General features: G+C 54.5%; 16 protein-coding genes across 16 annotated transcripts; 10 read left to right on the forward strand and 6 right to left on the reverse strand.

The window, feature by feature from the left end:
- Positions 1-139: 139 nt before the first annotated feature.
- Positions 140-361, reverse strand: BAUCODRAFT_77338 (uncharacterized protein; the record flags this gene model as incomplete). The annotated part of the gene is made up of 1 exon (XM_007681774.1): positions 140-361. One exon carries the CDS (start codon positions 359-361, stop codon positions 140-142), a length of 222 nt encoding a protein of 73 aa, XP_007679964.1.
- Positions 362-732: 371 nt separating this feature from the next.
- Positions 733-1,955, forward strand: BAUCODRAFT_37992 (uncharacterized protein). Its single transcript, XM_007681683.1, has 3 exons — positions 733-1,200; positions 1,259-1,549; positions 1,605-1,955. The coding sequence occupies exons 1-3, from the start codon at positions 1,100-1,102 to the stop codon at positions 1,714-1,716; spliced, it is 504 nt and encodes a 167-aa protein (XP_007679873.1). The 5' UTR covers positions 733-1,099; the 3' UTR covers positions 1,717-1,955.
- A 487-nt stretch (positions 1,956-2,442) lies between these two features.
- BAUCODRAFT_273244 (uncharacterized protein) lies at positions 2,443-5,025 on the forward strand. The gene is made up of 2 exons (XM_007682086.1): positions 2,443-4,777; positions 4,888-5,025. The coding sequence occupies exon 1, from the start codon at positions 2,756-2,758 to the stop codon at positions 4,745-4,747; it is 1,992 nt and encodes a 663-aa protein (XP_007680276.1). The 5' UTR covers positions 2,443-2,755; the 3' UTR covers positions 4,748-4,777; positions 4,888-5,025.
- Positions 5,026-5,571: 546 nt separating this feature from the next.
- Positions 5,572-6,625, forward strand: BAUCODRAFT_273205 (uncharacterized protein). Its single transcript, XM_007682087.1, has one exon. It carries the CDS (start codon positions 6,043-6,045, stop codon positions 6,364-6,366), a length of 324 nt encoding a protein of 107 aa, XP_007680277.1. The 5' UTR covers positions 5,572-6,042; the 3' UTR covers positions 6,367-6,625.
- Positions 6,626-7,319: 694 nt separating this feature from the next.
- Positions 7,320-9,024, reverse strand: BAUCODRAFT_77488 (uncharacterized protein; the record flags this gene model as incomplete). The annotated part of the gene is made up of 5 exons (XM_007681785.1): positions 7,320-7,546; positions 7,604-7,965; positions 8,028-8,069; positions 8,120-8,683; positions 8,744-9,024. The coding sequence occupies 5 exons, from the start codon at positions 9,022-9,024 to the stop codon at positions 7,320-7,322; spliced, it is 1,476 nt and encodes a 491-aa protein (XP_007679975.1).
- A 663-nt stretch (positions 9,025-9,687) lies between these two features.
- Positions 9,688-11,441, reverse strand: BAUCODRAFT_569252 (uncharacterized protein; the record flags this gene model as incomplete). Its single annotated transcript, XM_007682088.1, has 2 exons — positions 10,881-11,441; positions 9,688-10,830 (listed from the first exon to the last, which is right to left on the reverse strand). Exons 1-2 carry the CDS (start codon positions 10,944-10,946, stop codon positions 9,688-9,690), a joined length of 1,209 nt encoding a protein of 402 aa, XP_007680278.1. The 5' UTR covers positions 10,947-11,441.
- Positions 11,442-12,729: 1,288 nt separating this feature from the next.
- On the forward strand, positions 12,730-13,602 carry BAUCODRAFT_273345 (uncharacterized protein). The gene has a single exon (XM_007682089.1). The coding sequence runs from the start codon at positions 12,855-12,857 to the stop codon at positions 13,299-13,301; it is 447 nt and encodes a 148-aa protein (XP_007680279.1). The 5' UTR covers positions 12,730-12,854; the 3' UTR covers positions 13,302-13,602.
- A 162-nt stretch (positions 13,603-13,764) lies between these two features.
- BAUCODRAFT_76636 (uncharacterized protein) lies at positions 13,765-14,834 on the forward strand (the record flags this gene model as incomplete). Its single annotated transcript, XM_007681725.1, has 2 exons — positions 13,765-13,843; positions 13,894-14,834. 2 exons carry the CDS (start codon positions 13,765-13,767, stop codon positions 14,832-14,834), a joined length of 1,020 nt encoding a protein of 339 aa, XP_007679915.1.
- Positions 14,835-14,838: 4 nt separating this feature from the next.
- Positions 14,839-16,610, forward strand: BAUCODRAFT_569258 (uncharacterized protein; the record flags this gene model as incomplete). The annotated part of the gene is made up of 4 exons (XM_007682090.1): positions 14,839-15,297; positions 15,449-15,492; positions 15,550-16,404; positions 16,450-16,610. Exons 1-4 carry the CDS (start codon positions 15,185-15,187, stop codon positions 16,608-16,610), a joined length of 1,173 nt encoding a protein of 390 aa, XP_007680280.1. The 5' UTR covers positions 14,839-15,184.
- A 45-nt stretch (positions 16,611-16,655) lies between these two features.
- BAUCODRAFT_273361 (uncharacterized protein) lies at positions 16,656-17,575 on the forward strand. Its single transcript, XM_007682091.1, has one exon. It carries the CDS (start codon positions 16,898-16,900, stop codon positions 17,480-17,482), a length of 585 nt encoding a protein of 194 aa, XP_007680281.1. The 5' UTR covers positions 16,656-16,897; the 3' UTR covers positions 17,483-17,575.
- A 232-nt stretch (positions 17,576-17,807) lies between these two features.
- Positions 17,808-19,029, forward strand: BAUCODRAFT_38000 (uncharacterized protein). The gene is made up of 4 exons (XM_007681684.1): positions 17,808-18,078; positions 18,148-18,225; positions 18,320-18,535; positions 18,599-19,029. Exons 1-4 carry the CDS (start codon positions 18,043-18,045, stop codon positions 18,869-18,871), a joined length of 603 nt encoding a protein of 200 aa, XP_007679874.1. The 5' UTR covers positions 17,808-18,042; the 3' UTR covers positions 18,872-19,029.
- Positions 19,030-19,660: 631 nt separating this feature from the next.
- On the forward strand, positions 19,661-20,969 carry BAUCODRAFT_46942 (uncharacterized protein; the record flags this gene model as incomplete). Its single annotated transcript, XM_007681703.1, has 3 exons — positions 19,661-19,714; positions 19,798-20,112; positions 20,187-20,969. Coding segments are annotated over 3 exons (1,152 nt in total), but the record flags the coding sequence as incomplete, so codon positions are not given.
- Positions 20,970-21,058: 89 nt separating this feature from the next.
- Positions 21,059-22,855, reverse strand: BAUCODRAFT_38002 (uncharacterized protein). Its single transcript, XM_007681685.1, has one exon. The coding sequence runs from the start codon at positions 22,830-22,832 to the stop codon at positions 21,417-21,419; it is 1,416 nt and encodes a 471-aa protein (XP_007679875.1). The 5' UTR covers positions 22,833-22,855; the 3' UTR covers positions 21,059-21,416.
- A 315-nt stretch (positions 22,856-23,170) lies between these two features.
- BAUCODRAFT_77654 (uncharacterized protein) lies at positions 23,171-24,661 on the forward strand (the record flags this gene model as incomplete). The annotated part of the gene is made up of 1 exon (XM_007681796.1): positions 23,171-24,661. The coding sequence occupies one exon, from the start codon at positions 23,171-23,173 to the stop codon at positions 24,659-24,661; it is 1,491 nt and encodes a 496-aa protein (XP_007679986.1).
- A 279-nt stretch (positions 24,662-24,940) lies between these two features.
- BAUCODRAFT_27371 (uncharacterized protein) lies at positions 24,941-25,837 on the reverse strand (the record flags this gene model as incomplete). The annotated part of the gene is made up of 1 exon (XM_007681573.1): positions 24,941-25,837. The coding sequence occupies one exon, from the start codon at positions 25,835-25,837 to the stop codon at positions 24,941-24,943; it is 897 nt and encodes a 298-aa protein (XP_007679763.1).
- Positions 25,838-26,188: 351 nt separating this feature from the next.
- Positions 26,189-26,660, reverse strand: BAUCODRAFT_77441 (uncharacterized protein; the record flags this gene model as incomplete). Its single annotated transcript, XM_007681780.1, is given in 2 exon segments — positions 26,189-26,300; positions 26,320-26,660. Coding segments are annotated over 2 exon segments (453 nt in total), but the record flags the coding sequence as incomplete, so codon positions are not given.
- Between the last annotated feature and the right edge of the window lie 146 nt (positions 26,661-26,806).

Here is a 26,806-nt window from a genome sequence, read left to right on the forward strand (position 1 = left end):
TTGCTTCGCAATCCAGATGCACAGATCTCGCCGTCAGTCGCGGCTATGCGAGCTGCGCTGCCATTAAAGTTACGTAAACCTCATATGCGACAACTGCCGCGACATCTCTCGATGTTCCGTTTCGTTTGATAAGATCGGTCTAACCCTTCGTCACACCGGTGTCTTTCTTCGTCTTCTCCTCCGCAAAGTCCTCCAACGGACCCTTCGGGTTGCTCTCAAGGCTCTTCAACGCTTCCTTGTTCTGGTCCTGCGTCACCTCCTTGGCCTGGTCGTTCGGGTTCGATGCAGTCGGCTCGTGGAGCTGAGATTTGCTCTGGCGCTCCGGGTCGGGCGACTGGCGGCCGGCGTTGGGGGCGGACATTGTTGAGGTTTGCTTGAAGTGTGTTGGACTGACCGAGTAGTCAGTATGCGCGTAAACCCAATGTAAGCTGATTACTGCGAGCCTTACGCTGATCAGGTGCGTGTATGTGATCGTTTAAATGCTCGTCTCGTGCTTGAAATGAGCTCAGATATGGTGGTGTATTCCGTTGAAAGTTTTGGAGGGGCAGCAGCCAGGGAAGGCACGGTGGGGTTCATTCGACGTCACTGTCGGGCTTAGCACAGAATGACAGCGCTCCGGACTGCGTTCACTTCATTGCTGCTGCTCAATGGCGGCTAAATGCGGTATTCCTCTGCTCAGTCAACGGAGCACGGCCTTGGGGTTATGACAATGCCTGCGCAACATTACGGATACTCTAACAGCCACTGAGATAGCTCTGCTCCGTCATTGAAAACCTCGGACAAAGTAACCTTGCACAGGTATCGTATGCTCTGATCGCAGCGATCATAGTCCGCAATAGTAGATGGTCAGGCAATCTGTGCTGCAGTCTACGCGTAATGATTGACAAAACATCTGGTGTTCACAGGTGACGCGACGGACGGATGCGACTCAGCATGAACAGAATGTAGACGAGTAAATCACCACCACAGTGATGACTGGTAAGCATCAGTATGACGTTCGACCGTTCAAGAGTCTTGGACCGCATCACTTCGAAGAGCGACACAAAGACATACCACAACTGCCACACGTACATCACAGATTGTGTCTCACATAACCAACATGCCTCCACCAGCAATTAACCCAGCTCGGCCAAAGGTCCGCTTCTCGCCGCTCGAATGCATTGCCATCGGCTTCGGTGCCGGCATCGTCGGTGTCGCTGCGTATGCACAGTCACCTTGATCCTTAATCTTTCCAGCACATTAGCTGACAACCTCAATGTATGACCATCGCGGAGAAAGCAGAGCAGGCGATCACTAAGCGCCCGAACTCGCACGTCCCAGGCAAGACGCTCGCCACCTTGCTAGGAGTCTCGCCATCGTACTATGGTCAACGTCCGGAAACGTTCAACCATGCAATGCACTGGGGACAGGCTGCGGCCGCTGCGACACTTAGAGGCGTAATGTCGTACTACGGCATTGTGGGACCGTTTGGTAGCTTCATTTTCATGGGCATCCGGTTGCTTGTAGACCAAACGCTCGAAAATTACACGGGAGTCGGAGCGCTACCATGGTAAGTGTTACTGATGCTCTCTGGATACGCGTAAGTGCTAACGATTGTGGTCTAGGACGTGGCCTGTCGGCGAGCAGATTATCGATCTGATGCACAAGGCGATTTTTGCAGCTGTCACTGGCTACGTGGCTGATAGAGCCATTATCGGCGAGTCTCTTAATGCTTAGATCGGTCATGGCAGCGAGTCCACAGAGACCTGTAGGAGAAAGGGTGTGCTGCTAAGGGATTCAGCTCGCCTTGAAGGTGGCTAAGACTCCGTATGACTACAACAAGTCGCCATGCGATATGGATCGATACACAGCGCGGCCGTATGATGACCAGCCGACGGGCACTTCGTGTACGATAATAGCTTCTTATACTTCGGGTTGCTCGTTGCACCGCGAGCAAACAACTTGTCATCGCAATTTGAACCACCGCCAGCGCATTGCGACCAACCAATGAGCATAGAGCGGGATCTCCGTACACTAGCGGAAGTACGATCCCGGCAACGCATTCACATCGCTTCTCATCATTCACTCTTTCTTTCCTTTCCACACATTTCCATTGCACCTTCCGCAATTGTCGATCTCCTCCAAACATACCGCTGCGCTAGAAGTAAACGTCCTGGTCTACTGCGGCTAGTGTCAATACTCTTCCTACATGCACCAAAATGTACCTACGTCGCAACATTGCATCCACTTCGCTGCTGTCGAATGCCACAGCGCTTATGGAAATGATTGTCCTTCGTGCGGTCGCCTGCTTTGGGTTCGTCTCTCCTACATGAGGCATGAAAGCCTCTGTGCACTCAAGCAGGGGCTACTGTTCGGGTTTTAAGATGGATAGACCCAATCAGGTGATTCAGATGAAGCGCGTAAAGGCCGGCGCTTAGGGATCACAGGTCCCCTCATCTGCACGTCCGGTCCTGGCATACTAGAGTGGAGGTCCATCTGCCTTCGCTATTCGTCTTCGTCGGGAAGCACATCTCACCCTAGTCAGTGAACCTGACGGAGATGGTACGAAGCGCTCGTGGAGTGCCTCACCGCCATTTTCGCCACACATCCTCCCCCGACCCATGCGCGACCGCCGTCTCACCAGCCTATGCCGGCCGACTACAAGACCTCCGTGATCCCTTGCACCCGCACAGTAGGTTTCCCACAACTCACTACCAAAGTTGTCATTCTCGTCTGCACATTTTTTGCGCTTCTCAAGACGTGTTAGTGTTTCGCAATGGCCGCTCCGGCTTCTCTTCATCTCTTTCCGCAGCCAGAAAAGCCACCCACTCGCAAAAGCAGTCTTAGATGTCCGCGACAGCCTTCTGCAGTCGACTCGCCCAACTGTCTTATAGGTGTGGCTATGGAGGTCATGACCGGTTCGACTCCCCAGGTCCGACCAGTGCCAGACCACTTCAAGCACTCAATGCTGTGTGAACCACCGACCTCGCCAGGCTTCGAGCAATGGAATGCAGCTGTCCCACGCCGTCAGCATGCCAGAAGGCGTCTCAGCAGGCCGGAGTCCTTGGTTCTGCGCAGCTCAGCATTGTATGGCGAGCATACTGCCGGCCACGAAGACGACAAGCTCTCGCCACTCCCGACGAACACGCACTTTGGCGCTACATCTCCACGTCGAACTCAGTCAGCAAGGCGTCTGCAAAGAGACGCGCCTGCTGCTATCAAACTTCCTCCAACGCCAGCCACTCCCGACTCACAGTTCGCATCAGATGATGATCGGTTGTCGCCACTGCCTGACATGACCACATTCATCAGCTCACCTAGAGCGCCACTACCGTATCCGCCCTCGCTTTCACCGCGGCCGCCCACTCCGCCATTGACCCGCAGTAAGAGCTCTGCCATCAGCACGAAGAGTTCCGCCCCGGCCAGCTCCAAGAGCTGCGTCACCCGCGTTGTTTCTCCCGGTACAGCTTCGCCGGCCGCCATGCACTCAATGTTCCCTCAATACGACCATGCGAAGTCACTGGAGCAACAGAACTACTTCCCAACGCCGCAAGCATACGCGCAGGCACTGTCGAGCATGAAGGTCAGCAAGCAAAGCAGTCCTGTCGAGACGCCTGTGCTTAAACGCTATGACTCTGGCCTTGCCCTGGTTGATGGCTATGAGCACATACCGACTGCTGACTCTGGCGACATTCGAGCCATCTGGCTTGCGTCAACGGGCCAGCTTCCCGCGGCCAGTAGGAAGGTTCGACTTGTACTACATCAGCCTAACGAACAAGGCGTCTCGCTCAGCATCGGTTTGTCGGAAGAACTGCCGTTGTTTACGATGGAGAAGACGATCCCTCAGTCGCCGTCACAAATGGTAGACAGAGCAACGTACCTGACAGTCAACAAACATAAACATGGTCAGCTCGGCGCGCCCACTCTGGCGGCTCACTTCGGCCTAGCAGAGCAGCCCAGATTTGCTGCGGGCATGATTCAAGGGTGCGAAATTACTACCATCTTCCCGCAAGCCGCAGCGGTCAATGCACTCGAAGCAGCGGGTAACTCACCTATCGCTCGTGAAATAGCGACCTTCGATCCTACTGCCGCATCACCTGAGGCTGTTCGGCTTGCGCAGGATGCTGTCTCTCATGCTCACAGATGGCATTCTTGCGAGCTGAGGCGGACAAGTGGTGAGCAAGATGGGAGGTATAAGCTAGTTCATCCTACCTTGGGCGCTTTCGCGATCACCGTCATGAAGTCGTTGAGGTCGCAATCCAGCCGCGACGTGCGTGCGAAAATCAGTATACACCATCCCACCGCAACTTCAGCAGCCGTCGTTGCAGAGACGCTGGTACTCGCCTCCTTAAATTTCGCACGGGATGCTGCCGTCATCGACTTGCCCAGCATTCTTGCCCTCGACGGCTCATTCATCATCGATACAGTCATCAGCGCCTTGTTCGCCGCCGCTGCAATCGAAAACGGTTTGCTGAAGAAGGAAGTCATAACTTTCGAGCCTCCGCCGAAGTCACCGTTTGTCACGGACAAGCCGGGCAGGAGATTGTCGCGGAAGAGGTCGCAGAAATGGTCAAGAAGGTCTTCCAGGGTTATCAGCAAAGCACAGAAGGAGCTTGTGGGTCTGCCGGCCGATGTTTCGGTCCCCGTACAAGGTGCCGTGGCGGTTATCGGTCTCTCGTTGAAGACCGCAATATTCTTGCTCGAGGCAGGCGTGGGTCTTGCCGCAAAGGTTGCGAAAGGAGCAGCGCGGTATGCTACTCATACGTAACGGCCATATCGTGACATTCAGCTTGCTTTCGTATGTACATATTCATCGAGTTTACCAACCATCAAATATTTCCGAACGAATGGTGAGCTAGATCTCGACGATAATCCAACATACTGACGATTGGTGTAAAACTTGCTCAGCATGAGTGCATATGAGGAAACCGACCAATACTACAGCTCGTCGCGAGAGCTCTCTGTAGCTCTATGCGCGCTTTGTGCCCGATGCGCGGTTTTTGCGGGTTCCGTTGGCAGCGACACTTGACCAGACCCACTTGCCACCCGCACAAGTCGCTCATTCTTTGTTTATATAACGGCGCCGAAGCTCGTTCATTCGATAATTTTCTTGAAAACATCGATCAGCATAAGGAGCACCAAGCTCTGGTCAACTCACAAACGGTTTTACGACTTCAAGCAATCCACACCGAACCCACATTATCATCAAGTCAAGCAGCCCTGTCAACATGGCCTGCGGCGAACCGAACTGTAGCTGCACTTCGTGCAACTGCACCCCTGGCAATTGCAAATGCAGCGTGAGTCTCATACTGGAGTGCTACTCTGTGGCCCGAGCTAACATCTTGATGCAGAAGAAATAAGTCAAATTGCAAAGCGGAGACGGCGGTTGTGGACGGTCAGCATGGGACAACGAGTGTGGATGAGCAGCTCGCATTGAGGGCTACGTGGCTCTATGGGAGGAAGAGGGTCACAGGCGAAGGTTGCATGTTCATCAGATTGCAACTACTTGATACTCTCAAGGACATGCTCATCATGCCAAACCTAATGATACCAGCCTCAGTCATATCAATTCGACACCAGACTCGATCATGCCAAGCTCAAGGAAGCGGAGTCTAATGCATATCAACCGAACCGTGCCGCTCTTAATATGCGCTGTGTCATTCCTTCGTGTCTCATGTTCTTCTCTACGATGACACCCTAGCAGCAACCCGTGTCGAAGCGCTAGCAATGATGTAACTCTTGACCACAGGTTTAAGGTAGCAGTCGCCGTTGTACAAAACGTGCATGCAGCCGACGGGAGCGCCACAGGTCGCGATGCAATATCGAAACACTACGCCCGAATACAGGTGCATTGGCGCGGTCGTTGCATCGTAGCCTGCAAGTTGACGCAATAGCAATGAGATTCAGATCCCAGCAGGGCGTGTGTACGAAGGTTCCGTACCGCGAAGAACGTCTTAGACAGCTCCGTTGTTGTCCATGAAGCTTGTGCCGTTAACAACGGGATAGGCTGCGGGCTCGGCGTAGGTCGCGGCTGTCGCGGTTGAAGCGGTTGCGATTGACAAGATGGAGGTGGTGCTGCTGGAGGTTGACGGGCTACTGCTGCCAGGCGAGCCGCCCACGGCGGACGACAGACTGGTGCGTGTGGAGTTGATGATGCTCGATGACACCTTGGTGATCGTAGTGATCGTGGTAGAGATTGAGCTTACAGTCGAGCTTGACGAGCCGATACTTGTAGTGGTGCTGGCGCTTGGACGTGAAGAGCTGATGTTGCTAGTGGTAGAGGCCCTGACACCCGTAGAGATCGTTGTAGTGGTTGTGCTACTACTGCTGCTGCCGGGTCCGTTATTGGTAGGTTCGCACCCACGTTATCTGCCAAGCGTAGAGTAAACTGATGGCGATCGGGCATTTACAGACGATTGTGAATCCGCATACGGGCTTGACCAGCTAAGAACAGCCCAGTTGTTGAACTGGAAATGGGATACCTGTGAGGCGGGAGGAAACAACGTTAGCGACCGTCAGAACGTACCAAGAAGGTTTGCCGCGTGTCAGTGAAGTACCTATCTGAATCTATATGATGTTGCGCCGAAGCTGAAGAAAGTCGCAATTGCCCCAGAATAGAGCGACGGGTGGGGGCTCGAAATGTTAGTTGGCGAGGGTCCTAACCTGATGCACCAGTCCGCCAGCCGATGTGGGATGCTTGGTATGACATAGCCATTGTGGTTCACCACTTCTGGGTAGTATATCTGGCTTTCGTTGAGAGAGTGCATCTCCAGGTACAGAAGGTCGCTTCTGCCGGGCAGGCACACAGGCCGCGGTCACGTGTTGACTGGCTCGATCGTGTGCGCTTTGTGAACAGTCTGTTCCCGCGACGGCTTGGAGTAGGATGTTCTCGAGTAGCACTGATCCCCGGCCCACCACACTATTATCCGAGAAGCGTGTCGTCGATGTATTGTCTTCACATCAGCCTGAGACAGATGGCTCCGGCGCTTAAGGTATTCCCAACACAGGTGGGAACGCATTTGGCAATTGGAAAGGCGGACAGTGTCTGTCTGTGCAATGCACTCTGACGCCGAAGCGGTGGCCGGTTCTGTGCTTGCTTTTCTGTACTCCATGGTGCGGCGCAGCGGTCTACGTGTAGTGCATTCCATCGCTGTAGAGCGCTCTGGATCCTCGTACTCAACGAACGGTTGATCGAGGTCACCTGTATTTGCAAATTAGTGAAAGTTGAGAGCACAATTTGCACAGAGTCCTGTCAGCTACTGTTCATATCGATCTGCATTTCTCTCATCAAATTGCACTCGGCCAACACCTACATACTCGGTATCAACCATACACGCCCTCTACCAGATGTAACGGTGCTTCTCGTGCCTTCCACTTTCTCTTGCAATCGAAGTGTCCTCGAACTCTTCCACTTCTGGAACGCCTTCTTTCTCCATCTTCCTATTCTCGTAGATCAACCAGCAGCTGAGAATGCCACTGAGCACAGCAACAAGCAGGCAGAATGCTGCCGAAATCCACATGCCTTTCCGGTAGTACGGCTTTTCGGAAGCTGGGAAGACGTTCGTGCCTATACATCGGTTAGCATGAACACTTCGCATATCGTGATCATGCTCGCTAGGCATACCAAGCAACGGGCCGCACTGCCCAATCGTCGCAAGCACAGTGTACCCGCCCGCGCGCTTACTCTCCGTCGCATGAATGTTCGCCACCCAAGCGAGCAGCAATGCCACGGAGGCAAAGATTTGCACGGAGAGGAAGATGCCAAAGTAGCGAACTCCGGTCGTGGTGCAGGTAGCCTGGATGATGAAGCCAATGGCTCCAAGCGAAGCAGCGAGCGCACAAAAAGGCCCTCGCATCTTGAAGTAGTCGGAAAAGAAGCAGAGGATGATGATCACGAAGAAACACGCCAAGTATGGTGGTGCAGATAGCCCGTTAGAGGTGGCCGGACTGAATTTCCCCATCTCACTGATGATGGTAGGCACGAATCTGCTTGGCTGTCAGTAGCCATCCTTTGCAGGGTCTGCGAACACATGTGGAGCTCGACTTACAGCGGCAAGGAGGCATATGAAACGTTGCAGCCGAAATAGCAGCTGTTGCTAGTCAGCACGAATGATCTGCTAGCGGAAGGAGAACGTCTTACAAGGCAGGGATAAACGACTTTGGATCTCTCAACCCCTCAAGAACTTCCGAGAATCGGAGACCTTGTGGCTTGCCGACGTCCAGTCTCTGGTTACGCGCTACGAAGTGAAGAGCGACTTCCTTCTCCCGATCGGTCAAGAACTTTGCTTGGATTACACCATCGGGCAGTAGGAAGAAGACCAGGATCGCGAAGAAGCAAGTCGGCAATCCTTCGATAAGGAACAAGATTCTCCACGGTGCGAGATGACCTTTGATCTGCGTGATGCCGTAGGCCAAAGCCCCTCCATATGCGTTCGCCATCGCAGCGCCAGAGATGAATATACCGTGCCTAAAACCGACCTTCTCACGTGGGTAGAAAAACGTGAGGTAGAGAGGCACTCCCGGTCCATAGCAGGCTTCTGCGATACCAAGAAAGACGCGGCAAACCATTAGGCCGGGCCAGCTGGTGACTCCAGCCTGCACAGTAGCAATTAGACCCCAGAAGAAGACTACACCGGCACACCAGTAGTGCGGCTTGAACTGTTTCCAGCCCATGCACAACCACTGGGAGAGGATGTACGCGATGCTGTTCCCTACCATCAGTAATCCTCGGTCAATCTCGCATATGAGGCTTCGTTTGACATACTAGAAGACAGTACCCAGCCAATTGTAGCGCAGCCCGGCCAAATTGATGTCTTTGGTGAGTCCAGCTAGCTTTGCATTCCCCAGATTGGATCTGTCAAGCACCGCAAGCATGTACAGGAAGAACACCAGTGGCAGCAATCTGCTGTCCAGCTTGCGAATGACCCTTCGCTCTTCCTCAGGCGTGGGCGTAACGAAGTTGGCTCGGGCCTCCTTAGCCCCCAAGTGCTCAACTCGGTCAACGATGTCTTCCACCACATGATCCCTCTTCTCATAGTCGGCCATGGTGGGATCACAGACGGTCAGGTGCGGGACGATGAGTGGACGACAAAGAAATTGAGATATGAGGTACCGACAGGCTTTCGAACAAAACGCAGCTCACCTCGTGCGCATTTTGAACGGCTCAACGGCACACGCTTACAGCGTTACACCCGAACGTTGATCACTACCTACACCATTAAGCTTGCATCCTGCGGCACAACTGTCAGCGAGACCGCATGGATGCGCGATGCTCCAAGTGGAGAAGGTGACAAGAGGGCTTGTTTGAGCCAAGCGTTTGCCGCGATCGGTGCGGGGTGCTCCACTTGCCTCCACCGGGGGCGGCTCGAGCGGGCCATGCGACAACGACTGCACATGGTCGAGCGAATTATTTCCGCTTTAGCCGTGGGCTAAGGTATCATATGCAACTCATGGCCGGCGAAGGGTCGGGACCGGCCTCGATTTGAAGGCAGGCTGGCAGCACGTCTAGAACGTCGCGGGTGTGTAAGCTTTTGCGTGTGACATAGTGCCTTGAAGTTACAGGATAATATTCCTAGCCGCACCAGCGCAGTTATCATGCCAACCCCCAGAAAACCGAACGCCGACGTTCGCTCATCCTGCGGGTATCATCGCCTTTGTCTCATACGAATCGTCCAGTCGACAGCCACCGCTAATTCGGGACAAGGTCGCTCATTTCCACCCGCCCTTCAGCTCCTCACTAAGGGCAGAGAATGGCGGCTTAGCATTCAGCGCCTTGTCCTTGTCGAACACCCAGATACCGTTCGTCTGGTCCGCCTCCAAGCTGCCGTAAGGAACCTCCTTGATGAGCTTGTCGAAGACCGGAAGTTTCTGCGCACGGGTAAAGAAGCGTCTCTCCCACTCACGCTTGTCGCCTGCTTCCCTCTTCCGCAACGCGCGCTGGTGCTCTTCAATAAGGGTTTTCTCGTGGGCAGTGGCGTTCATATCTCCCTTCTGAATCGCTTCAGCCACCTTCTTCCACGCGCGACGCGTCTCAAGCGGATCCTGTTCTTCGATTGGCGCCACCTTCAGCGGCGTCTTCGGTTCCTTCTTCGCATTGTAGGTCTCGACGGTGTTTTTCTTCGCGTCCTTGATGGTGAAGGAATCTGTCCACGAACCTTCTGCCGTATAGAGTACGGCATTCTTATCCTTCTCCTTGCCGTGAGGATACATCACTGCTGACAAGCTGTTCTTCGTGCCTGAAACCCAACCCTTCCCAGAGTAGTCTATCCGCGAGGTGAAGCCATTGGAGCCGACGATGTAGGTGCTCTTGTTGAGCTCCACGTAAGGTGAGCCTGTAATGAGACCTTCAATGTGTAGAGCCGGCAGCGTGATCACATAATCCTCATCGTACTTATCGATATGCAGGATGGCGTGGCCGACTTGACGAACGTTAATCGTCCGGCTGAAGGAGGCCTTCTGGGCATTGTAGCCTTCCAATCTGACGCCATTCTTATTGTTCCAGATGCTGTACGCGGTCACAGGAGGGTGATGCGAGACTTGCTCGCTCACAAGCTGAGTCGTGCCTTCCTCATCTTCCCATTTGCCAAGGAACAGCTCGCCAAGGAACGGATTGAGTGGCTTCTTCTCACTTCCGAGCTTCTCGTTTCTGCTCGCGTACTGCTGCTTCAATGTGCTCAAAAACCACTTCAAGACCAGCATTGCCCGCTTCTGCGGGTCAGGCTCCTTGGCAGGTGCAACGAGTAGACGGGGCATCTCCGCCCAGTATGCAGAGAACTCGGTGAGAGATGTTGTTGAAAGGATAAAGGCAGGAGCGGTCATCGTCGACAGGTCGCCATTAAACGTCGCTATCGACTGTAGCGAGGTCAGCTTGATGGCGTGAAAATCCCTGGATTTCTTCTTGCCTTCAAAAACGACGACCATGAGCCTTTGCTCTGCGCCGGCACAGCAGCGCCCTCTTGCTCGGCCATGGTGTCTTATTTGCTGTCGTTCGTGGGGACCTCAAACTGCTTTTGAACGTTCGTCGCTGCTATACACAGGCTGTATTCCGCAGTGCTCTAGGGACAAGCTGGGTGTAGGCTTTGCGTCAACACTAGGCCGCAGACGCTGGGAGAAGATAAAGTGTGATGGGTTGTTGATTACGATCACCAAACAAATCGCCCCTCCTTCGCGCTGTCGAGCTTCATCGTTGCACAGGCCGACGTCACTGTGGCGTCTTTCACTTGTGGCGTAGAATCGCGTCGCCAACATCAAGATGATGACCAGGTGCATGTAACATGAGTATCCAACTGCAGTCGTCTCATACAGCTCCTTTCGGAAGCCAACACACGTCTGACACGTACGGACTCCTTGGTTCACCATGAGTCTGTGGTCCATCCTTCCACCTCACCTCGCCATTATCGAGCTGTGGGCGGCTCGGGTCTTCGTACGTCGCGAACAGTCTCGCAATGGTACAGGGCGAGCTAAGACTTGATAGCTTCTCCTTGCTTTCTTGACGGTGGGACCGTGGCTACTACTTCTCGTGTACGATGTGCTACTGTACGCGTGGCGGTTCATCACATTTGAGTTACAGGGTGGCCGCGCACGCGGTAGACGCCGGCCACGAGCTCCAAGTAAGTGGCCCCGGCCATGTAATGACAGTGTACAACGCGCTGATTTGATAAGGGTTTGTGACACCTTTCAAGACAACAATCTATTGTAGAACCAGGGCGAAGGTCGCACAACTTCGCAAGCCCGAGCAACGGAATCTCTATGCGCAGCCTTATGCCGCGGATGCGTTGTTTCCTCTCCTGCATTGCATCGGTCTCACTAACATTCTGTTTTGCAGTCTGACAGAGAGGCCGAGTGGACACCGTAGAGTGTTCAGTCTTACTGGTATGCTCTCGCAAAGCGTTGAGAATTCCGACCAGGCCGGCACGACAGAAGGTGACCGCCTGCCCGGCGACTCCGCGAAAAGCAAATCCCAAATGGAACCCGAGCACGAGGAGTGAGTCACGCGTCCGTGGATCTTATCAGAGACATCTCTCGGGTCAGCCTTCTGCAAACCGAACCCGCCTCAGTTAGGCAGGTACCAGAGCATGTTTGGGAACGCACCCGAGGTATCTTGACGCATACTCGCTAAAGAAAGGTTGTACAATCGCCTTTGTAACCGGTAATTGCGGCCCAAGAGATGCGTGGGTCCCCTTCAGCAGCAATCTTGGGGGCGCTCCTATAGCCATTGCGGAAGAGTCCGCCACCCTCGGCTCTCGAGGCTGCTGGTATGTTTGCGATCCCCCTACAATCACCTCTCGTCAGGTGTATTCCTACGCGGGTTTTGCAAGGGTGTTGCTGCATCAGAGGCAACGACGGTCCTCGGCCTCGGCTCCGGCTCACCATGTTGTACACGGCATACCGGCACTCGCCCCGGCGCTTACACAGCGTACCGGTAGATCAACATATCACTTCCTGTCTGTCCACCGCCTGGCGTGTGCGTACGAAGATGAATGTCTGGTTCAACGGTCGCGTGGGACACACGAGAAGGCGGTCTCCGATGGCGCTGACCCGCAAGTTCGCATCAAACCCGATGCCCTCCGGACTCGAGAATCTTGTTTCGAGTAACGTTTCACCGTCTCAAAGGGAAGTCATATAATGCCGATCTTCCTGCCACTGTCCGAAGCGTTTGTGAACACCACGCAACTTCACCATGGACATGTTGGCAGAGACCCGCGGGTACCGCGTGTATGAGCCTATGGATGACCGGAGATGGCGAACTGCTCCCACAATCGGAGCAAGTATGACTGATCTTGCTGTCCTGCCACCGACGTCGCGCCATCTACCAACCTTGCTTTCTGGTCAGGCATATCCTTACGGCGTTGACGAGAGATATAATCGCGACTTCTATGGATACGACTTTGAGAGCCGACGTGGTCGTAGTGAGCATATCCGGATGTAAGATTTTCTGCTATGATACACAAACTTGTTCTAACCATACTTTAACCAGAACTAACCTTCAAGCGGCTGAGGTCAATGGTCGCATATCCAGATACACACCGAATGCACAACTACACCCAATGCTGACCATGGATGGGGGTCTACCCACCCTCTTCCGCGAGCCTCTCCGTCTCGAGCAGCTCAAATGCATGAGCAACGGAGAGCTCGACCAGATTATGATGGCCTACGACCTCGGTACGAACCGTAGACGGTACTACCGGGGCTACCTTCGCGATCGATACGACGACGACGACATGTTCTACGGTGTCCAAGGCGAGCGTATCCGCAATCTGATCGCTCTGCTCGAATACCTTGGCGCATGGCAACTCGTTGACCAAATCCGCCGCGTACGGTGACCTTGCCTTCCAGTCTCGCGGCACCAAGCGATGCGGACGATGGACCTACCATCTCTTCTTTCGAACGACAGTAAGACTCGGGCCAAACAGGCGCGATATCTTTTCCTGGACCGGTTTGCCGAATGCGGAAGGCGCTAGCGACGGCCGCACCTTGAGATTGGCCGAACCGCAGGAGCTTGTCATCAGGCGTACGTTCGAAGTGTCGTATCTATATCTTCTACTAAAGACAGTCCTCTCTATACACGTAACGGTTGTCTACACGGATGTAGTAGCTATGTATCTCAACGTTTCTTCACGGATTTTCGCAGTGAATCCTGTTTTTCTCGTAGGCGCCTTTATCATCCTTGTCACTCTAACTTTTTATCACCATCTCAAACGAAGATTGAGAAGACCTAGGGCACAGCAATTCTACGAAGATGCTAAACAGCCGAGTGGAATTGATGTATACGACGACATCCAATCTATGCCAACATCTTTCGAATGGCTCACCACTGCGCCGATCAAGATCCGGCCTTTCAAACCAAAATATCACCTTACGATGGGTATCTGCCAACTTTCTCTGGTTACGCTGAAGCTATCTAATGCTTTGCAGGCCTGGAGAATATGCCGCTGTCTGAGCTGATACAGATGGATAAGACTTATGCCGACCGCATCCAGCTACGTCGGAACCTCATCAGCGAGCATCCCACATCGACCCGACAGTGTAATCCTTGCGCGGAAAAGGCCGTAGCTGAACTCTATGAGTGGATAATCTCAACTTATCTTCCCAAGCGATTTCCATCGACGTACAAACTCACTTCGGCAGAGACTGGGTCTGGCCTACGTAATCTGGTTACAGACAAGCTGATACCGCTTCAAGCACCTTCATCAATCGACGCCTTGGAGCTATTAGGAGAGAACGTGGATACCGATTTCCTCGTTCTTCTGCCCTCTTCAAAGGCGGCAGATGGATCGCCGGTCTACCACTTGGAGGCATTTGTGACATGCTTCCCTTCGGGCTTCAGCACGCGTGAGAAGTGTGGCAAGCCTCTCGCAGCGATACACAATCCAGTCCCGGGATACGCAAGCAAACTTGAGCGCTCTATGGATCGGTTCTTTGCCAGGCTTGAGGTAGGCAAAGCGGTGAAGCGGGTCAACTGGAGTATCACGACGAACGATCGGCTGTTCTCTGAAAGTGGCAACCATATGTACAGTGATGAGGAACCACCCAAGCCAGCGGAGAATGCGAAGACGCTGGACGCCAGCGGACCGAATATTGAAGACGAGATTGCAAAGCAGAAGCTTGAAGTCGTTGTTGAAGACTGCAGGCTTCGGTGCGAGAGACAGACGCTGCATCGCTTGCCGAACACGAATGCACTGGTCTTCGCGTTCAAGACGTATCTTTACAAGCTGTCCGAGGTCAAAGATGAGGGCTTGGGTCCGGCTCTGGCGGATGCTGTTGACGGCTTGGGTACTGGAAGCGTGCCAGATATGGCGTTCTACAAGCGAGGTGTAGTCTGGGGCGAGAAGGTTAAGGAGTACTTGCGGAGCTGAGAGTTTCGAGACGTTATACCCAGGTAAGATGTTATAGACTGGTTGACTAGGTACCTTGGAGAGCGCGCCTGGTTAATTGGCCAGAAGTCGTGTCTGCGGTACATAATGGTGGCCGAAGTCGTGTCCTTAATGCATCTGTCCCACTGCCCTCACCTCTCATCTCAGAATCTGACTGCCGGCCATGGAGCCACATCGGATTCCTGGGTTTTGAGCTAATGGGCGCAAAAGTGTACCGCGTCTTTGCAGACCAAGGTCTGCCCTGACTACCAACCCCAGCTACGGTCATAGGCTCGCCATCAAAACTCTGTAGTGATCGTTGCGACGTGGCAGACTTACGCGCGACGATGTAGATGAAAGAGTGCGACGAGGATGCTGCAATGCACTTTGCGTTTAATGCAGGATACAGGAATTTGGACCACGGTAGGTACTATACTCACTTGCTGACCTCCACAAGCACATTTCTGTTTGTTCGCTTCTGCGATATAGCACGTTTTGGAGGCCCTGTAGTGTCACTGTGAGGGCCTGGGCGAGCATCAGTCTTCTGACAGGACCTTCGTAAGGCTCATATGGAACATGTCCAACCGAAATCAGATCGGCTTTCCACAACTTCCAAGCCGAACAGAAGCCAGGCCAGATGTCTGCATCCGCTACGAATACCGTACCAAGCTACTCGACGAGTCCCGGAAAGCCATTGCCGACTAACTTCATGCACCAGCCGACACCTGCTTCTTCGTACCCAATGCGACGACGAGCCTTGAAACCGTACTTCGCAACTTGGTTTTTCAGCCTGGAGATGTCATCATCTGCTTCAGCACTATCTACGGCGCATTCGCCAACACCGTCAAGCACCTTTCCCAGACGACCACAGTGCAGGTCAAGACAATCGACTATACACTCCCCATCTCGGATGCCCGTCTTTGCGAGTTGATTGAAGGTACAATCCAGGAGCTCAAGAAGGGTGGGCTAAATCCCCCAATTGCAATCTTCGACAGCATCAACTCCCTACCAGCTGTACGCATGCCCTTTGAGCGAATGATTGAGATCTGCCGCCGTCACGGGCTGTTCTCCTGTGTCGACGGCGCGCACGGCATCGGCCAGATTCCCCTGGATCTCGGCGAGCTGCACACAGACTTCTTCGCAACCAACTGCCACAAGTGGCTCTACGTGCCACGCGGATGCGCTGTGCTGTACGTGCCGAAACGCAATCAGTGGATATTACGATCTACGCTGCCAACGAGCTTCGGTGTTCACGACGGGTTTGTGGCTAACTTTGCATCTCTCGGCACTTTGGATGACTATCCCTGCCTCTGCGTCCCGGCCGCTCTGGCTTGGCGGACTATGCTCACCTGGCGGAGTCGAAAGGGTGAAGAAGCTATCATGAGCTGGATGCAGAATTTGGCAAGGAAAGGAGGCGCAACGGTGGCCGCCATTCTGCAGACGAAGGTGCTGGAGAATGAAGGAGGTACGCAAGGAGATTGTAGCATGACAGACGTGCGGCTACCGCCTCACCCGGCTGAGACTGTAGGCGATGGTCTGGACGGTCGAATGACTGCCACCGTGGCAGGAATCGGTGCGTGAATCATGCGTGTCATGATACTCGAACACAACACGGCAGTCAGTGTCACCGTACACAGCGACGCTTGGTGGGTAAGGCTCAGCGCACAGGTGTATCTGACATTGGATGACTTCGAGCACGCCGGGCGCTCATTGCTCGAAGTGTGTGGGAGTGTGACACAGGGCGAGGGGAGGATGGGGACATGTTCGGGCGCGACGTGAGTCCACAGACACAGCAAGAGCGGCGCAGAAGAAAGTTTGCTCCTGCTGGTAGATGCGCTTCCACAGATGCATGGCTGCCAGAGAACGGACCGGCAATCTACAAAGAACGACGGGAAGCAATGCGATGGCTTCACAACACAGGAATCTGATGAGAAACCTCTCTGCAAGATGCAGCAAACGCTGAATGTGTGCGGATTGCTCCAGAGACTATGTCTCTTTCTCTGGCTTCAACTTATATACTCATTCCGTGCCGTCCGCTCAGCATGTAGGACACCTTTCCAACCAAAATGAATCCCAACGAGCGATCTAGCATCACCAACCCTGGCCCTGAATCTGGCCCTACACCTATCCCGGAAGACCTCTCTGCAGTGTTAACGCGGGTCAACAACTACAACAATCAAATGTGGAACGTGCAGATACCTGCCCAGCAAAAGTATCATGCGGCGTTTCTTCTTCTCCGTGAGGCTCAGACCATACAGCAACCGGACAGACCCCCGCTGCTGTCGTCTTGCATTGTGGCGGCCAAGCAGGCGCTCGAAGCGCTCAGAGAGCGACGGCAGCGGGAGCAGCAGGTGAACCAACAGCAGCAGCAGCATCTGCGGGAGGATCAGGGACAGCAGCAGGGGCAGCAGCAGCAGCAGCAAGCCGGACTGATACCCGAGGTGGCTTTGCGATCGCCGCAACCACATACAGACCACATACCGCATGGACTGCCGCTTCCGCCAGGTCTGGCTCCCTCTACTGGGAAGTTGTGTCGAGATGCTGCTGTGGAAGGTTTTGCTGTGGAACCACAGCAGCATGGTTCGGTGGATAGTAGTGACAGCTCTGACAACTTGCAGCAACACTCTTACGACCCAGCAGTACGGGGTTAGGCATGCGTGGGCAAACAGGAAGGATGAATAAGGGGAGGGTTAATGGAATGGCGAGCATATGCGTGTTTACCTACAGCGGCTGTAATGATGAGTCGGGACATTGATGTTATGTGCTTGAATCCTGTGCAGCACAGATCGCGTGCGCTCAATTCACACCTTCACAAAACGATCGATGATTCCGTAAGTTATTTGGGAAGAGAGTAAGCGTATGTAGCAAATATGGTTGTATTTTCAAACATGAAGTAGAAGGTGAAGACGGCGGCAGCTCCCACGTCATGCAACCTGCCCCGCCAAGCAACCATGTCCCTCCATTTAGGTACTATTCCTGTACCCAGATCTGGAGTTCTACTTGTCTGAACATACAGCAAACCTTCTATACCAATCGGAGAACGTGTCTCAGCCCTTGATCGTCGCGGACTCGCCTTTGCACAAAGCAGTACCACAAGAAGCGAACGAACAGCATCTGCCTCCGCCCGACAGCCAGCGCGACAACTACTGCTCGTGTGACCTGACACTTCCCTTACTCGCACGAGCTTGGGCTGCTCCGACTCCTACCAGAGATGTCAGGCCTAGAGAAGGCGCTCTTCAACTTGAAGGCTAGTCACTCTGCGGCCTGATACCGCGCAAGCTGGCTATGGAATGGCGGCTGACGGGTCGATGAATAGTTCACAGCGAAACAGCTAAACCGGCAAGCAGCGAAGGCAGGCAAGGATGAGCAGAGTGAGAAGGCGAAGTTGAAGAAGGTACGCATATGCACCCACCACCATGCGAGCTGGGGATGTCGTGGGACGAGGAAGAGGACCTGCAATGACCATGGCTTTCTGATGCTCCGCTCAGGCAATCCAACAAGGCCACTCCGATATTGCGAAGATCTACGCGCAGAATGCGATACGGAAACAGAATGAGAAGCTCAATCTGCTACGGCTGGGGTCGCGGATCGACGCTGTGAGCTCGAAGGTGCAGACGGCGGTGACCATGCGGCAGGTCACGGGCAGTATGGCGAATGTGGTCAAGGGGATGGATCAGGCGATGAAGAGTATGGATCTTGAGAAGGTGTGTACATCACGGAGGTGGATGCTACCGCCATCGAGTTTGTTTCGCTAACGGCGTGGCCAGATCTCAGCAGTAATGGACCGCTTCGAGACGCAGTTCGAAGATCTGGACGTCGCGACGGGCTACTACGAGAACGCGACATCGAATTCCACGGCCGTCGCGACGCCGCAGGAGGATGTGGATAAGTTGATGAATCAGGTGGCGGATGAGGCGGGGGTGGAGTTGAGTCAGGAGATGCAAGGGGCGACGCCTGCGAAGGACCTGAAGGCTGCACCGGCGGCGGAGGAGGAGAGGGAGGATCGATTGGGGGAGAGGTTGAGGGCGCTGCGAAGCTAGAATTGGTTCATGTGTTTCGAATGATGTGGTTGCGTGGAGTTGGTGGCGTTGCTGTGTTGTTTGGGGACTCGCCGAGGCGACTGCCTGGTTGTATAGTGATCCATGACTTACGGCTCTTGGATAGGCCCACACGGATGCCTCTGAAAACAAAGCTACCTTGTCGTTTATGATATTTATGATAGCGCTGTACGTCAATCACTACGCGGATGAGAACGGCAGCCCGTCGCGATCGGCAATCCGTTTGCCGAGGAAGCTTCACCACGCGAGCCAATCTTGTCGGCGCTTGGCGATTACAGCTTCCACTGCAACTGCACACCACGGCTCTATCGGCAAGTCAACCGCACCTTTTCCTTACTGTCCTGCAACGTCTTTCGTTCTTCACCATGCTTGTCTCCTGCTGTCATGCGGGCGAGAGTCAGTTGTCAGTCAGACGACGGCGCCGGAAACAACGCTGAACGACCTGACACTCCCTGGCCGTTGCGACGGTTGATGTTGAACGGATAAGGAAGGCACTGATGGCGACGGGAGGAGAGGGTCCACGCAAACCGAGTATGTTGGACTTCACCCACAACACCCATTAAACAAATATTCATTAACATGACTTCAGCCCCACGTCCGACCACACTAAAACCCGCGCTCAAACCAGTCCATACTACTCGCGACAATCACACCTCCTCCGTCAACTCGCGAACGCCACTCCGACCCATTCAACCCCACTCGACCCGTTCCAGCGACGAACACGGCATCGCAGTGAGCAAACTCAAGCCGCTCCAGCACCATGTCCCCCCGCTCCACTTCAAGGAGCGCATTCGGCACTTCACCTGGACCTGGTTTTGCATGACGGTACGCTCCCACCTCTCAGCCATTCCCCCTACGTCAAACCCGTTCCTGCTTTTCCATGCTGACAACATATGGTTGGCTGGTAGATGGCAACCGGTGGCGTATCAAACGTCCTCCACGCCGTCCCTGATCCCTACCGCTTCCCGGGCCTCTACACAATCGGCTGCATCTTCTTCCTCCTCAACATCTTCCTCTTCCTCTTTAATGTCGTCATGGTCAGTCTGCGCTTCTACAACTACCCTTCCACCTTCAGGGCCTCTATCCTCCATCCGACGGAATCGCTGTTTATTCCTGCAAGCCTGGTTTCTGTCGGCATTATCCTGCTCAATATCACCGAATATGGTGCTGTTGAGGGCAAAACGGGACGTTGGCTTACGGCGACCATGGGTGTCCTCTTCTGGGTAAGCACGACCGACCGCCTCCCACTTTTCCCTTCGCCCGTGCCAGCGCTGACACCTATAATCATGAATGACAGATCTACTGCGCCCACGCCGTCCTCTTCAGCTGCACAATCTACCTCATCATGTGGTCCACCCAAACCTTCACCATCGCCCAAATGACGCCCGTCTGGATCTTCCCCGCCTACCCCCTCCTCATCATCGGCCCCCACGCCGGCGTCCTCGCCTCCAAACTCCCCGCCGGCCCCAAAGCACTCGACGTCATCATCGGCGGGTTTGTGTTCCAAGGGATCGGCTTTCTGGTGTCGCTTATGATCTACGCGGCGTTCATTTACCGTCTCATGACGCAGAAGTTGCCGCAGGAGTCGCTGAGGCCGGGGATGTTTATCTCGGTGGGTCCGTCGGGTTTCACGATTTCGGGGGTGATTACCATGGGTGCGAATCTGCCTCGGGTCGTCACGCCGGATTTCATGGGACCTGGTCTGGGCGACTTTGCGGGGAAAGTGTCGATGATCTGCGCGAATTGGATGGGCTTGTGGTTGTGGGGACTGGCGATCTGGTTCTTCATTGTCTCCGTCGGCGCGCATTGGTCCACGGTGGCGCATGGGAGGGGGAAGTTCGCCATGACGTTCTGGAGTTACATCTTCCCCAACACGGCGCTTACTACCAGTACGTTCGCGGTTGGGAAAGCACTGGAGAGCAGGGCGATTCAGGTGGTGGGGTGTGTTATGACGGTCGCGCTTGTGATCGCGTGGATCGTCATCTTCGTCATGATGATTCGGGCGGTAGTGGTGAAGGACATTCTTTGGCCGCAGAAACAGGAGGATAGGGATGAGGGGGGCTGGAGGCAAGAAGGGGCTAACAGTGGGGCGGAGAAGGCTGATCTTGGGCAGAAGGGTAGGAGGGGTGGGAGTGGCAGGGTTAGCGAGCGGCCGCCAAGCCGGTCGTGGCAGCAAAATTTGGTGGAGAGGGACGGCACTGCGGAGCAGGCAAACAATGGGGAGGGCGCGTGGGAGTCTCGCAACCGTGGACGTAAGGGCAGCGATGCGTCCCCTTCGTCTGCGGCGGAGAGGTTTGTGGATGAGATCGTGCGGTCTGCGGGTCCGGCGGCGGGAGCGGAAGGTAGCCGTGCCCACGGTGAGAGGAGGAGAGCAGCTGAAGATATGGTATGAGTGCGCATATCAAGTTCGAACTGAAAGGTTTATTGATAGCGTTCGAGCGGGTATCTCATGTGCGAAGCAAAACAATCATAATTTCACAGTCACGACGCAACCTCCGCCTCACGTTGCTTCGGGGTCTTCGTCGTCTCATTCGTCGCCATTCATCTCCTCATCCTCGTCCTCCGCGCCAGGCTCAACATCCTCCATCCCATCCATATCCTCGTCCTCATCATGCCACACATCATCGTCCTCATCCTCATCAAAATCATCCTCCTCCTCCCCGTCTTCTTCACCCTCCCCAGCCTTCCCACTCGCTCTGCGCTCAGCCCTCTTCCTCTCAACATTAGCCCTCTGCTCCGCCTTCCTAGCCTCCCTCTCCTGTCTCCGCCGCTCATGTACTTTCTCCATCTCCCGCACTTCTTCAGCGGACTTGTGGATATACTCATGCCACATCACTTTACCACCACACACGCCTTCTTCTACTTTCGTTAACCTCAGTCGTAACCTTGGACCAAGTTCATGGAGTTTGATCGCTTTCTTCTCCACCCGCGGTCCCGAACCGTTTCTTCGGTCGGGTTTGTCAGAGGACTTTGCTGGATGGCGTTGTCGTGGCTTTTGCGTGAGGGTTTGGACTTCGACTTCCGCGTCTGTTTCTGCTTCGGATTCAGACCCGGAGGTGAAACCGTCCGCTGCGTGGGGGTCGAGGAGGTAGTCGGCTACGTCGTTCAGTTTGCCTAGGTTGGGGATCCCATTCCGTCCGTGGTGTTTGCTGGGGTGTGAGGAGGGATCGAGACGGCGCAGGGCTTTGGGTAGGGATTTGGTGGGGCGGGTGGTTATGGTGTAGTGGCGTAGGTTTAGGATGTAGCTTGCTGAGTCGGAGTCGGAGTCTGTGGTGGATGGTGAGGGGGAGTTGACACGATCGAGGAGTAAGACGCGCTTTATCCTGGTCAAGGGCATGGTGGCCGGGTTGATGGGCGGGAAGAGGGATTGGAAAATGGTTGTTGTTAGGTTTTCGAGATGTTTCGGTATTGCCTTCGCCTTCGCCTTCTCCTGCCCACCCTCCGCACCATCTTTCGAGTGCGAGGAGAAGTTGTTCATCACCAACAACGGTGCCGTCAGATGAACCTCATTTGCTCCGCTCATTGGCCTCTTCATAGACTTATACAGATCCTTGCAAAGACTGTACCCCTCCACCCTCCAATGCAGTGTCGGACCTCGCGGCGTCAACGCCAATCTCATGTTCACGTTCCCACTGCCGCTCCTACTAAATAGCAGCAAATGCGTTACACCCAGTGGACCGGCCATGGTGGTGTAATCGCGCAATTTGTTCGATCGGCGCTCTTTGAGCCGAGAGGCGGTCGAGGGTTCGAGCATGCTGCGCACGTCGTGCACGAGTTGGGAGATGCTGGGGCCGACATCGTTGGCGCCTACGCGGATGACCATGGATTTGGGGTCGCGGGAGCCGGGTTTGGAGGGGGCATTTCGACCGGTGGTGGAGGCGGGGGCGGAGGGGCGGCCGGGAGCGCCGGTGTGGGTGCGGCGTTTTATGCGGCGTTTGGCCATGGTAGTGGTGTTGTTACAGAGAGGGAGGGCGTATGCTCAATGGGCAGAGCAGAAGTTGGATCGTTGGTAAGGGAACATTTTCATTAACTCCGTACCTCCGGCGCAGCCAAGATTTCGAGATGGTCTGAGCGTTTTGCTGGGTTCGCGCCAAATTTTGTACGTTCAAGTTGCCGGTCCTTGCTCCACAAATCACGGGACTCGAGATGGCGGCAATGAAGGCGGAGAAGGTGGCAGGCACGAAGAAGCGCAAGCATGACGAGAACGAGCCATCAGCGGTGAAGAAGCGTCGATCGGTAGACAAGAGCGCGAGCCTCATGGAACCGGATCAATCGGCAGCAATGCGAGTGGCAAAGACGGAGAGACGGAAGCGCGGAGGTGAGGACATATCAACATCTAAACAGCCGCAATCGCAACTGGACGAGGACGGAGGAAAAGGCCAGGCAGAAGATGGCGCAGACGGAAAGGCTATCGTGGACAAGCTAGAAGCCTCAGCGGAAGCAGAAGAAGAGAAGTCGTTCGCAGACTTGGGCGTTAACGAGTCGCTATGCGATGCGTGTACGTCGCTAGGCTTCAAGACACCCACCGCCATTCAACGAGAAGCCATCCCTCTCGCCCTCAGTGGCCGCGACATTATCGGCCTGGCGGAAACAGGTAGTGGCAAGACAGCAGCATTCGCGTTACCGATTCTGCAGGCGCTTCTCCACGATCCACAACCCTTCTTCGGCCTCGTTCTAGCCCCTACAAGAGAGTTGGCGTACCAAATAAGCCAACAATTCGAAGCCCTAGGCAGCCTGATCCGAGTCCGATGCGCCGTAATAGTAGGTGGCATGGATATGGTACCTCAAGCTATCGCACTTGCAAAGAAACCACACATCGTCGTTGCCACACCCGGCCGCCTGCTGGATCATCTGGAGAATACTAAAGGATTCTCCCTACGGAGCCTGAAGTATTTAATCATGGACGAAGCAGACCGCCTTCTAGACCTTGACTTCGGGCCCATCCTTGACAAAATTCTGCAAGTCCTTCCTCGCGAGAGGCGAACAGCACTATTTAGTGCAACAATGAACACGAAACTTGACAATCTTACCCGCGCCGCTCTACGAAACCCGGTGAGAGTCAGCATATCCACTTCTTCCTACCAGACTGTGGCGAATCTGCTACAACAATACATCTTCATCCCACACAAGCACAAAGACGTCTACCTCATCCACCTCCTCACCGAGTTCTCCGGTCAAACCTGCATCCTCTTCACCCGCACCGTAACCGAAACACAACGACTGGCCTTCCTTCTGCGAGCGCTCAATTTCTCCGCCATCCCGCTCCACGGCCAACTCCCCCAATCCGCACGTCTAGGCGCCCTGAATAAATTCCGCTCCGGCTCCCGCTCCATTCTCGTAGCCACGGACGTAGCAGCACGCGGTCTCGACATCCCAAGCGTGGATCTAGTCATTAACTTCGATCTCCCACCAGATAGTAAAACGTACGTCCACCGCGTCGGCCGCACGGCCAGGGCGGGCAAGAGCGGGGTGGCGGTTAGTGTGGTTACTCAGTATGATGTGGAGGTTTTCCAGCGGATTGAGAAGGCGTTGGGGCGGAAGTTGGAGGAGAGGGCGGTGGGGAGGGAGGAGGTGATGGTTTTTGCGGAGAGGGTGGGGGCGGCGCAGAGGGTGGCGGTAGGGGAGATGAAGGGGTTGCATGAGAAGGAGAGGGAGAGGGGGGGTGGAGGCGGAGGGGGGAGGAGGAAGGGGGTTGGGATCGGGAGTGGGAAGGGAAGGGGTGGTGGGAAGAGCAAGGGAAGAGAGGATAGAATGGATCAGGAGGAGGGGTGAGAGGGTGGAATGGGCTGATTGATAAGTCGAAAATTTGGGCTGCCTATGCAGCCGAACGTCGGTAAGAACCACCCCGCCGAGCAGCCGTCAGTCCTTCTATAGCGCAGACTACGCGCACGACTCAGCTCCGCGTGGCTGCGTCACGCCGTCTGTTCCTCGTCGGGTCACGTAAGGCTTAGAGCATCATCCCCGTGATCAGCAACGAGCGCTAGAACACAAATCATCAATAATACAATGTACGCCTGTAGCGGCTAGCGTCCGAGAAGTGCCCATGGTCTCTTATACTAGTAGGATCTTCTGCTCTCTTGCCTGCGTCCATTGACGCAAGAGCTGTGGTACCTCAACCGATGATGGCCGCGAATAAGGGTACGTCCGGAAATTCCCGCATCGTGAATAGGCATCTGGCCCAGAGCGCTGCAGCACTAGACCGGACAAAGCGATATCGGCCCAACGATCTTCCTCCGGAAACACCGTTGTAGCTTCGCAATCTTGGACTGCCCTTTCCGAAAGGGTTTCACCGGAATCGGGTCCTCTTCCGAACCGCCATTGCCATCCCAGTATCAGCAAGAAGATCGCATCGTCAGACCCAGCGCCTACGCCGTCGAAATTGGTTGTGTCAGGCTTTATCAATACCGGGCCCTCCATTACATCTTCCGAGAGCTCACGAATAGATCCTTCCATCCGTATGGCACCAAACTGAAGCCTTAGCACGCTTTCTCCGGCCCGGAAACCAATCTTTGCCACGCTACCTTCGATCAGACGGCCAGAAAGGGTCATTAGCACGCTTTCTCCGGCCCGGAAACCAATCATTGCCACGCTACCTTCGATCAGACGGCCAGAAAGGGTCACGCTGGCGGCGGTCATGGCACCGTAAGGATTATTGAGGTCGACGTGTGATAAATCATACCGGACTAGCGAAACCATTTCGCGACCTACTCTCCGGAAATCATAGATCACGCCCCGATCTAGGGAAGCCCAGCTCCAGGATGGCGCTCGCCATTTGGTGGGCCTATACCTTAGTAAATCAGTCTGGTAAGGGACATACCACTGAAGTTGCTTGATAAAGTCCCTTCTAAACAGCCCAGCGATGTACTCGTCGCCAGTAAGCTCAGATACACGCTGCGCAATACCACCGATAGCGGCGAACTTGTCTTCATGCGCATGTGAGAGCTGCATGGTGGAGTAACACTCGACCAGCTCCAGCCACAAACCACGACTTTGCAAGAGATTCTTGTCATCCAGGGCAGCTATAGCGAAAGGGAATATATCCGGACAAGAGACCTTAGAAAAGGGTATTGTCGAAGACACGAACGGGACTTGTGAGCACTCCCAGTAAACCCGTCCTCCCGCCAAATGTAGCATTCTTGGACAGAGCAGTCGCTCCTGCAGGGCCCAGCCTCGTGAAAATAACTTCGTTCCCCGGAAAAGGGTATAGCCGTCATCGAGATTCTGACGTTCGTCAATACGATAGAGCTTCTTGCCTATTGATTCCATGTCTCCCTTGTCATATATGGGCTGTTCATTTGAGAAGCAGCCACTGTACGCATTCTCGGCGCTAGTTGCGCCTATATTCAGAGTTGTGTTTGCATAGACATCTTGCATCCGACTGATCTCGTGCAGCTTATCGGGAGTTGTAATTCTATCATCATCCACAAGACTGAACGATACAATAGCAGTCGATCCAGATGAGGCTGAATCCGAGACGTTGTGCAGCTTGCATTGCTTCGCGATGTGTAGCAGGGAAATCCGAAATCGGACGTCCAGAAGTGAACACTGTTTCGGTTACGCGCGTCAAGATCAAAAATTCCTTCCTGCCCCAGCAATGACTGAGTGTCGCGTATGGTCCGGATGGCTTCTCATCGGCAGTCCTGATCAGATGGGCCTTTCCGCCTTCAAGACGAAGTAGTCTTGTTGGGTACCACGACGGCGCAGGGTATCTCCTGCATTCTTCGTGGCCTGACTGACATTCGTCAAGCCAATGCGCAGCAAGATCGAGCATACGTTCCTTTCCAGTGATACATGGCGCCCGGTCGGCGATTGTGTCTTCAATTTCAGGATGGCTCGCGTCTTGACAGGAGCGGCCGAAGTCCAAAAACTTCTCAGACACTTCGCGGATTTCGTACACGTACTCTTGCCTGAAGTGTT

The sequence above is a fragment of the Baudoinia panamericana genome (genome assembly GCF_000338955.1).
Source record: "Baudoinia panamericana UAMH 10762 unplaced genomic scaffold BAUCOscaffold_12, whole genome shotgun sequence".
Taxonomy (NCBI): domain Eukaryota; kingdom Fungi; phylum Ascomycota; class Dothideomycetes; order Mycosphaerellales; family Teratosphaeriaceae; genus Baudoinia; species Baudoinia panamericana.